Source organism: Otolemur garnettii, unplaced genomic scaffold (genome assembly GCF_000181295.1).
Source record: "Otolemur garnettii isolate 467f Iridium unplaced genomic scaffold, OtoGar3 scaffold00115, whole genome shotgun sequence".
NCBI classification, from domain to species: Eukaryota; Metazoa; Chordata; class Mammalia; order Primates; family Galagidae; genus Otolemur; species Otolemur garnettii.
The window spans coordinates 6818768-6830080 of NW_003852510.1; the positions used below are offsets into that span (position 1 = coordinate 6818768).

The 11313-nt window shown below is 35.1% G+C and overlaps 1 protein-coding gene across 1 annotated transcript in view; it reads right to left on the bottom strand.

The window, feature by feature from the left end:
* Nucleotides 1-11313, bottom strand: part of COG6 (component of oligomeric golgi complex 6) — an 81059-nt gene that overhangs the window by 26411 nt on the left and 43335 nt on the right. Inside the window, exons 12-13 of the mRNA XM_003797403.3 lie at nucleotides 10178-10269; nucleotides 4960-5077 (exon numbers count right to left, since the gene is read on the bottom strand). Of these exons, the coding sequence (XP_003797451.1) occupies nucleotides 4960-5077; nucleotides 10178-10269 (210 nt within the window). The remainder of the gene's footprint in view (nucleotides 1-4959; nucleotides 5078-10177; nucleotides 10270-11313) is intronic.

Here is an 11313-nt window from a genome sequence, read left to right on the forward strand (position 1 = left end):
GAGCCGCTATTTTTTTTATGGTTGTAGTTGTCACTGTTGTTTAACAGTCCTGGGCCAAGTTCGAACCTGCATGGGGCTGGCGCCCTAACCACTGAGCAATAGGCACCAAGCCACCCCTTATGGGTTTTTTTTTCCTGCAGTTTTTCGACGGGGCTGGGTTTGAACCTGCCACTCTGGTATATGGGGGTGGCACTCTACTCCTTAGAGCCGCCCCCCCCTTATGGTTTTTTAATTAAACTTTTTCTCTAGTTTACTTTATTATAGGAATATAGCACATAATACACGTAATACAAAAAATAAGTGTTAATCAGCTCTTTATGTTACAGCAAGTATTCTGGTCTTCTGGTCAATAAAAAGCTATTAGTAGTTAATTTTTAGGGGAATAAAAAGTTGTATGAGGATTTTCAACTGTGTGTGGGGTCACTGCCCCTAATACTCATGTTGTTCAAGAACGAACTGTATATTTTCCTATTTTTTGCAATTTTCATTTTAACTTTTACATGAATAATAAAATGTTTAGAAACTTAGTATTTATGGGGAAATAACAAAATAAATGGATGAGTAACCATTGGGGAAAGAGTTAGAATCCTGACTAATTTCACACAGATTAAAAAACCACAGAAACATCTAAGAATTTACATCTAAATGAATTTAATACATAATTCATCATTTCCCTAGTAATAGATGCTAACTTTACCATATAGTAAATCCTAAATGTATTTTCTTGTTAAACTTTAGATTTTACTATAACAAAAGTTCATGTGTCAGAAAACGCCACAGACAAATTTAAAAGGCAAATGATGACTTGGAAAAAATGTCTGTGATACATATGACAGAGTTAATATTCTTTTTTTTTTTTGCAGTTTTTGGCAGGGGCTAGGTTTGAACCTGCCACCTCCAGCATATAGGACTGGTACCTTACTCCTTTGAGCCACAGGTGCCACCCAGAGTTAATATTCTTAATATATAAAGTATATCAGAAATTAACAAGAACAAGACACAACTCAGTAGGATAATGGCAAAGGACTCAAGTAAACAATTCACAAACAGCCAATGAACATATCTTCAGGTATTCATTCTCAATACAATCACAGAAATCAAATGAGAAAAACAATAACGTTACTTGTTCATCATACTGACAAAGTATTTTTAAAGGCTCATTATCCAATTTCGGCAAGGCTTGACACTTTTTTGGTAAGTTTATGGTAGATTTGAGGAAAAGGAAGGAAAGGAAAGGAATTGTGAATGGCTAAGGACATGCAGCATTTGCTGGACATCAAGGAGGGCTTTGCTGATGCTGGACACAGTGAATTTGAGTAACTCGCGTCTGAACAGTTATATAATTTTCTTTTTTTTTGATCTTTTTTATTAAACCAGAGCTGTGTACATTAATGCAATCATGGGGTACAGTGTGGTGTTTTCATATACATTTTGAAATACTCTCATCAAACTGGTTAACGTGGGCTTCATGTCGGTTATATAATTTTCATTAGCAGTGCTCAACAGTCATAGCACACGTAGGAGAAATTCATAAATTGTACTGATCTAAGGTGGTTCTGCAAAGTGAGTGTGGTAAAATGACAAAGGTGCAAAAGATTTAAAGGTAATGGCACAACAGTGACAGAATACAGGCCACCAGCAAATGAACTAAACCTGCCATTCATGTAACTAGTATTTACTGCGCTCTCCACGAGCTAACATGTCAGAAAATTAATTGTTTTTGTAGATTGATATTTTCAACAACTACCTTACTAAAACTCATTTTCTGGTCCTTTAGCTTTTTAATTGATTCTACTGGGGTTTTGGAGTACATAATCGTAGCATCTGTAAATAATGTCTCCTCCACTGACAAATATTTAAGTCTTTACCTGGGTCTATTTACCATAGGTCTTATTGAAAAGTATTGGTGAGCCCTCTTGTTCTTCACTTAAACAGTGATAGACTACTAGTGCTTCTATGTGAATTATGATGTTGGCTGTTCAGTTTTATTTGTCTTCATATGGTTACATAATAAGTATTCTTCACTCATTTACTTAGATTTTTCCTGCCACAATTTGATCAAAGATGAGAATCTAAAATGTAATATATTTTATATACTCATTTAATATATTTCCTAATACTGAAACATTCTTGTATGAATGGAATAAACCATGCTTTTAGTTTTAACATAATGCTGGGTTTGACCTGTGGTACACTTTTTAAAACTTAAAAGGGGGCAGATTTGTCATTTTCACTATTGTACTATCTTTAAAAGGGTTTTATGTCACTATTATACCACCTAAAGGGAATCTATATTTTTCTGTGTTCTGGAGAATCATCTGCTCTTTGTAGGAATGAAGGAAACTCTCTACATAATCATATCTAGGCCCAGCAACAAGTTCTTAATAGTTATGCTCCCCTCTCTAGGTATATTTGTGTTTCCACTTCTTTTTGACTCATTTCTTATCAATCTATATTGCTTTAAAAATCACTTTTTATTCAGAAGTTTAGATTTTAGCACAGAACTGCCTATTGTATTTTCTAAGAAGTTTTAATTTTCATTTGTAGATTGTTTCTAATTTCTGATACTATAATTTTAAATGTTACTTTTCCTTGACTAAACTCGCTAGAAATTCGTCAATTCTGTTAATGTTTTCAACAAGTAATTATTTTTTTTGGTATTCTAAATTAACACAGAAATTTAATTTTATCCTTCCTATTTATCATAGTTCATTTTATTGCTTTCAGATGTCTTAATATGAAGCCTAGTACATTTCATTTTCACTCTTGAGTCCTGCAGGTTTTCCATTTGGTACAACTTTGGGTAAGTGCTTATCCATGTGCTTTCCACATACTGCAGTCTGGCTCCTAGCCTCACCACAAGACTAAAATTGTTCAGTGAGGTCATCAATCATCCACATACTGCCAAAAATAACAAACCGGCTGCCTGAAGTCTTCACGCAGCACCTGTCAGTATTCACTACACCCTCTCTCTTAAAACTGCCTGACTGGCTTTTCCGGTAAAAGTTTTCTCCTGCCTCCTTGGCTGTCTTCTCTCAATCTCGCACTATTGACTTTTCTATTCTCTGAAATGTTAGTGTTTCCCAAGACTATGTGTCTTGGTAGTTCTACTCTAAAAAAATTAATTCCTAAAATAAATCAATCAATCAACAAAAAAACCCTGATTCCTGATTCCTAGTACTCTCATCCAAACCCATGAATTCTACTGTCTTACATGTAGAACTCTCTAAATCCAAGTGTCCTGCTCCCTACTACATTAGACCAATTCCAGATATGCCATAGGTACCTCAAACTTAAGACAATAGCATCCTCTCTATTTCCCAAGTTCTACCCTTTTTCTGTACTCCAGGTATTTGTGATTAGCTTAGAAATTATTCTAGAGTCCTCCCTCTCACCCACATTTAATTAGTTACCAAACTTTGAAGATTTTATCTTTACCCCAATAAAGCCATCCTTTCATAGCTATTCCTAGAGTCTCCTCCTTAGATCATATATTTTCATAAAAACAACTGAAATGCTCCTTTAATTTTCCTATCTCCAACCTGGCCTCCCCTCATATATAACATATACCATTTTCCAAGTGAATTTTTGATAAATGAAAAAGGTGTTTATTGGTGACTCATAGCTTGTACGACAACATACTCTTATTTCATTCTTCTACTTAGGATGACCTCTCTCCATCTCCTTCCTTACCTATCTAAATTCCATATGTCCTTCAAAGTTCAACTCTATTTCACCCTTGGGGGAAAGCTCCCCTCTGTAAGAGTGTATGCAGATTGCTAAGTACACTCTTTCTCTGGCACTAACACAGCACCCTAGGCACATGTCTTTCATAAAACATGGGATTAAACAGTAATCGCTTACTTATTTGACCATTTTCCACCTAAAGAGAAGCTACCTGAGGCCAACAGACTCTCCATCCCTGTATTCTCATCAGCTAGCATGTATCTGTTCACGTACAATGTTTGTACCATGTATGATTCTAAAAGAATTCTGTTCCAATAAGTACTTGTATACACAAACATAAAAGTTAGTAGACTGGAAGTACAACCAGAAATATGTAGGCCAGAAAAAATACAGGATAGATACTTTTGTTCCACAAACTCATGTTGCTTTTCCAAAAGAATGTGAGTTGTGCACAGGGTCAGGAAGTTCCTATAGCTTCCTATCAAAGCTTCTCTGAGCTTGGGCAAGTGAAGATTATCCAGTTAACTGTGGACTGAAGTGCTACTGATTATTTTATACTATATTACAAAACCTATGCTGTACACAGGTAGCCTTTCAGATGAAGTACTATAGTATAATTTAAAAAGCCAGCATAGTGATTGTGACAAATTCTCAAAAATTCTGCATCCTTAATAACAAAACAAAAATAAAAAGGGATGTGATCAATGTAAACACATTCCTTAAAGTTCTGCCATAACACACTGCTCGATTTAAAATACTAGCTCTTATAAGACTCTTTTAAGTTTCTGTGTTTGTTTGTTGTGGAGTGTTTATTCTTGTTTGTTTATAAATAAGTATACTATATAACTCAAAGGAGCATAAATTTCCTAAGGACAAAGCTGTAAATAACATCAGCAGTAAAAATACAAGCTATTTGGAAAAACAAGCTATTTAGAGTTCCAGTTTTCTAATCTGTATGTTATCTTCACCCTAACGATAGTAGTCTGCTTTAGTATATACTTCTGGTTACAGAAAAATAATAGTGAAATTTGGGCTTGAGATTCTATATCCAATTACGACTCAACATTACACTGTTTCAGAAATACAGATTACATACTTACGTCCAAGAAGTCATCTCTAAACGAAGTGTGTTGTTCACAGAAAGAACTCAAAAGAACATAGTGTGTAATGGGGAAAAAAAATAATCAACTGACCTAAAAACATTAAAACCACATCCTCAAATATGAAAGATTCTCATTCACATAGTTTAAAAATGGTACTTTTTAAACATACCTTGTCCATTAATTTACTTGTATGAAGACTCAAGCCACTGAAGAATATTTTTTTGCTTAGCAGATGCATTTCTTCGACAGTGGTCAACAATGTGGTTGCACTATTTCCAACAATTCCACTAAAAGCAAAGAATATTTCAGATTGCGAAACAGAAGCTGAAAATGATTCCATTCTTTAACTGAGTACAATGCTTTCAGAAGATCTAGATTTAAATGTTTTAACATGTTTTGTTTGTTTTTGGCCGGGGCTGGGTTTGAACCTGCCACCTCCAGCATATGGGGCCGGCGCCCTACTCCAGGAGTCGCCCTAGACTTAAATGTTTTTATGTAGAACATAACCTGTGAATTAAAAATAATTGCTCTAGGGGCGGCGCCAGAATTTTTTTTTCTTTTGATTTAGGTGATAAAAAAATTAAAGTAAAGTACTATGATTTAATATTTCAAATCCCTTTTAACAAAATTGTAGGTTAGAACACTGTTGTATGTTAAGCTATATGTCTATTTTTCCTCTATTATAGTAAATGTATGTCTTGCTTATCCAAGAATATCTAATTTTAATTTTAAGAAAAGCATTCCATCAATATTGCTAAAATATTTAAATTGTATAAATACTGAGTTCTTTAAGGTAGCATTTATACTACTGCAATAACACACCTACAAACTATAAAGTTTCTCATTTCAATACAACTGCCTAATTAGCAGTATAGAATAACTATGAAATGTCGAATAATTTAAGATAATTGATTATATTAGCACATTCCATAATTTTCAATTTACTATTACTATACCAAGATGTTTCTTAGACTGCTTCAAGGGGTTTGCCATTTTTGCCAAGATCTAAGATAAATATATATATAAAACAATTTCCAATTTTGTTATCTTAATTCATATACTGAACGTAATTTTTCAATTTTTGGGGGAGAAAAGATTTTTGTGGATGTGAAAATATGCCTTAATCCAGCAGGAAATCATAATTTGTAAAGGCACAATAACACTTTACTATGCTTATAAAATTTTAGATTGCTAAAGATAAAAGTAATGATATCAATTAATACTGACAGTAAGCTAAAGCACAGTAAATGTCCTTATAAATGAAATACCACGTAGGATATGTTATAAAAGCAAATAAGACTACTATACATTTCAGCTCCTTCTTCAGCTAAAATAAATTGGATGAATTCTTACATAGTTCACAAAAACAAAGTATAAGCAAAAAAAAAATGAATAAAGCAAATAGTAAAAAATAAAATAGTCAAATTACTTAGCAGGTGGCTGTAATACCTGTATTTCGAAGAAACATATTTTATTTATTTATTTTTATTAAGTCATATATACATAGGTCATGAACACATTTATGCCTTTGTGGGATTCAATGCGTTGATTATTTGTATAAATTGGAGTGCTTACATCCTACTAATTAACATAGCTTTCACCTCATTTACTTAATCACGGTGTTAAGACATTTGTGTTCAATACTTGATAGATCTGACTTGTACCCTTGCAATATGCTCCATAGAAACAATATTTTAGTTGAAGATATTATAAAGCAAACATCAAAATAAATTGGAAGGAATTGTTACACATGCTTATGCATGCAATAAATAAAAACAAGTACTCCTTGGAATAGAAGTATACATAAAGCAACAGTTGGTAATAAACTAAATGAATCCAAACAGAAACTGATAACTTAATGAAAAATTAGAGTGCGATCAAGACATATTTATATTATTTTTTTAATTTGGAGTTTTCTATATTTTGCAGTTACGCGGGTGTAGAAAAGACGAGTAGTTACTGAGCATTCACTAGGTACCAGAAACTGGCCCAGACACTTGCAGACGCTTCTTCTCACATTTCATTCCACATTTCAACCCAGCGTGCTTATGCTCCCATTACTTGACTTTTAAGGTTTAGGTAGTTATACTCAATTTCCCTAGTCTCCTTCCCTACCACAATACACCCAAACCACCTTCCCCAGCTTCCTAATACAATTGGGATCACAGGGTTCGGGTAAATGACCACTCAGTGTTTACATGTGTGTAAACACTATTCAGAGGCAACTAAAGGATCAGGGATGACTAAAACAAGGAATGAGCAGCCTAGTGGTCAAGAGAAACTCCAGTGTGACAGCCACACAGCACACAGCAGGCCTGGAGAACAACCCATCTAGACTGGAGGAAACGGGGGCTCCAAGAAAAATATCACAAGGGGGCAGGAGAAGGATCACCTGAGGTGTATGGCTACATGGTAACACAAGGTACATAATAGCTTGATCTGAAATAGGGCTAAGGGGATAGGGAAGCAAGCCAGTACAAGAGCAAAACAATTATTAACTCCAGGGAGAAAAGTGTTATGGAAAAGAAATGTCCAAGTATGCTTGATTTCCTATTTCCTGGATTCCCTATCTATCGTCCCTTTTTCTTTTAGGAGTTTTAAAGTATAGGAGGTAAATTTTGTGAGATCTTGCATGTTTCTTGTTTTTATCCCCCCAATCACCGGCTATTCCTTCACAGTTTTGTCATTTCTCCTTGTTTTGACCTCTAAATATTGCAGCTCTCCAGGAACTCAGTCTTTAACCTACACTCACTCCTTAAGTGATCTTACCTAGTCCCCTTGCTTCCAAAATACCAAAGACATAGTTTATCTCTGATTCCTCTCTGCATTATCTGCTCAGTCAAAATCTCCTGATGTTCATAGGTACCTCAAGTGTGACACGGCCAGAGCACAACTGAGCTCTTCACTACCCACCAGCCCCCATCAATCTGCTGCTCTTCAGCCTCCCATCTCAGCAAACCCCACCATTCACCCAGCTGTTCAAACCAAAAGCCAAGAATTCATCACTGACTCCTCACATCTCACTCCATTTAAGTCAATTTTTATATTCTATTCACTGTAACATAAATCACCTCCAAGACTATCACCCTAGTCTAACTCATCATCTCTCCCTTTCTGATTTCATCTCCCTCTACTCCCTCAAATACACTGCCCTCCAACCACTGGTCTTCCCTATGGTTCTCTAAAATGCAAGCTTTTCCTAGCTTTGGGACCAGCATATTATCTCTGCTTGGGACACTTTTCTCCAAGATCCTTTCATGGCCAACTCCTTCACATTATTCAGGTCTCTGGTCAGGTATCCCCTCTAGTGAAAGGCCTACTACATAGACCTACTTACACATGGCAACTCCCAGTACTATTTCCTGAATCTTCAGTCCGTTATCACCTTCTAAACTTACTTTATACTAGCTTAATAGTTTGTCACTCCTACTAGAATTTAGGTTTAAGCTGTTTTGCTTGCTGCTGTTTCTTTAGTACCTAGAAGAATAACAGATATATACTTGACCTTTTTTTTTTTTTTAAAGAGACACAGTCTCACTTTATCACCCTTGGTAGAGTGCCGTGGCATCACAGCTCACAGCAACCTCCAGCTCCTGGACTTAGGTGATTCTTTCGCCTCAGCCTCCAGAGTAGCTGGGACTACAGGCACCCGCCACAGTGCCCAGCTATTTTTTGTTGCAGTTTGGCTGGGCTGGGTTTGAACCCACCAACATTGGCATATGGGGCCAGCACCCTACCCACTGAGCCACAGGCACCACCCTATACTTAGCTTTTTAATTGACTAAGTGAGCAAATGTGTGAACAAGCAGAAAAAGTACATGCAAAAAAAAGTATCAAAACATATCATCAATACCATCTTTAAAAATAGAAAACTTATAATTACCAGACCACAAAAACTGTTATCTTCAGCATCTAAATGATTTTGTCTATAGAATTTTCCTACATTAGAAACCAAGTTATTATTTTTAAATAGTAAAATTTAATGAGTATCATCATGGTCATTACCAAATAATTTAAAAAATTATTTTATCAGCATCTTTTTATAACACAGCACTTGCTACTCTCAGCTGCTCTTGTGTTTCCTACATATGCATTATTATCTTCTTGTAGGAAACCTGAAGTTTTAAACCTTTCAGTTTTAGTACAACTGAAACTAATTTATTGCTTTTGAGTCTTCGGGAATAATGATAGCAACTTTTATATCTAAAAATTAGGAGACTAATACAAATCCTATCTCTGTTCGGTTTTGTAGCCTGGGGCTTCTTAGTTTTGTTTAAAAATCTACCAGTAGCATAGGAAACCCCTTTTCTCTGCTGTGAAATCCAGAGTGGCTACTCTCAGACACTAAAGGGTAGGCAATAACCTAACCATAGTCTTTTTGGTGCTATGTGAACTAGAGATTCCTCAGATCTAGATGTGAACAGCTGGCCTTCTGTTCCTAATACCAGCACACTGGATAACAAGTAATTTTTAAATATTTTTTAAATGGAACACATGGAAACTATCAAAAATTTAACTTCAAAGGACACTGTTTTAACACAACTATACATATAAATAGTCTTAAAGCGACAGTTTTAACTATATACACCATCAACAGCTATGAGCAAAGCACAAATAAATACAAATTCTGTAATCAAAATTTAAATAAGACATTTTAGATAGCACAAGTGGGGTTCCTGATCAGATAAAGCTGCTTTTATATATAAGAGAAGATAAAACTATAGTCCAATTATATCACTTATAGTAAACAAAATGTTAAAAAAGAATTTAGGTTATTTACATTCAAAATAGAATATTTCACTCAATATGCCCTCTTGTAAGTCAAATGGATAGGTCACTACGAAAGTTCTGAGACAGATTGGATTACGATTCATTATTTCACTTCCAAGAAACACATTTGACAGTGTCCTTTCTGATTCACTTGTGCCAACCTCCAACTTGCTCGGCTTATCAGTGTTGCTGGGAGGGCTTCATTTGTTTCTGTTGGTGAGGATTTTACACTTCTTGATTCTTGTGTATCTCAAACTTTTCATAATGATTCATGTATACAATTGCTTGAGTTGCCATGGATCTCTCTTACTAATGCAGGAAGACTCAGTAACACTTACAATAGACTTATATTGTATAGCCTGTGTATGTGTATGTGTTGTGTGTGTCTGTTTGTGCAGTTCAGCTTGGAGAAAAAAAGGAAAAGGAAGTGATACACCTCCAAGTACAGCACATATAATATGCATATCATGATTCACGTAGTATGGAGATTCTACTACTTGTACTTAGTCTGTACTTAGTACACACAGTGAAAACAAACTGAAAAATCTTACACTGCTCTCTGACTGAAAAAGAATACCATAAGGGATATAACAAGCACATTTCACCATTCCACTTACCTGACTGTATGGTGATAAAATTTGAGAAGATTAGAAATTTTATATAATAAAACTGCTCCAGGTTCAGCAACTATTACTTGTTCAATTCGAACCTATTAAAACATGTGAGAAGAAATTAACCTTTTACAGAAGTATAACTTTTCTTCATCAATGATACATGGTATAAACTGCATAAAAAGGTGGTGCCCATAGCTCAGGGGTTAGGGTGCCGGCCACATACACCAAGGCTGGAGGGTTCAAATGCAGCCCAGGCCAAAACAACAACGACAACTGCAACAACAACAACAACAACAACAAAAAGCCAGGAGTTGTGGTGGGTGCCTATAGTCCCAGATACTTGGGAAGCTGAGGCAAGAGAATCGCTTAAACTCAAGAGTGAGGTTGCTGTGAGCTGTGACACCACAGCACTCTACCCAGGGCGACAACTTGAGCCTCTGTCTCAAAAAATAAATAAATAAATAATAAACATAAAATAAAAAGCATAAAAATTTAAAGCTACACCTTTATTATTGCAGAGAACACCAAAGACCTTCCAGACAAAGAATTTCTGAGTAGTAAGTCATAGGGGTGGTAAAGTAGCAAACACTTTATCTCGGATATACTCTACAAAAAATGATCCATTGTTTGCAAAATTTGGCTCAAGGAAGTTGTTATCAGAAATATCAATACAATGAGATCATTTTGAGGTTTAGCACCAGCATACAATGAAATTACTTCAATACCAAATCACAAAAGCAGCTGCTCCATGTCTCAAAGCAAGTTACTGATGAACATATGTTGCAAATATTCAGAAAAAAATTAAAGGATTCTTGTCTTTAATGTACCAAGTTTCTCTATTAATCAAAGAATAGGAAAGCAGACAAATCTTAAATTACCACCAACATACATATTTGCCCAATTGTTAGACTACTAGGGCAAAATCTTATCTAGTTGATCTGCCTCAAGATTAGCCAATACAAACCTTTTCTAATTAAATTTAATCCCTCACCAATCTTTCTTACATTATATCCCCTCATTAATGAATCCAAACTAAACCACACAGACATATACTTACTTACAAATTGCATTATATCTGCTCTTAAGCTCCTACTTACATTGTATCGTTTTGCTTTCCTAACTAGTTTCTTTTTTTTTTT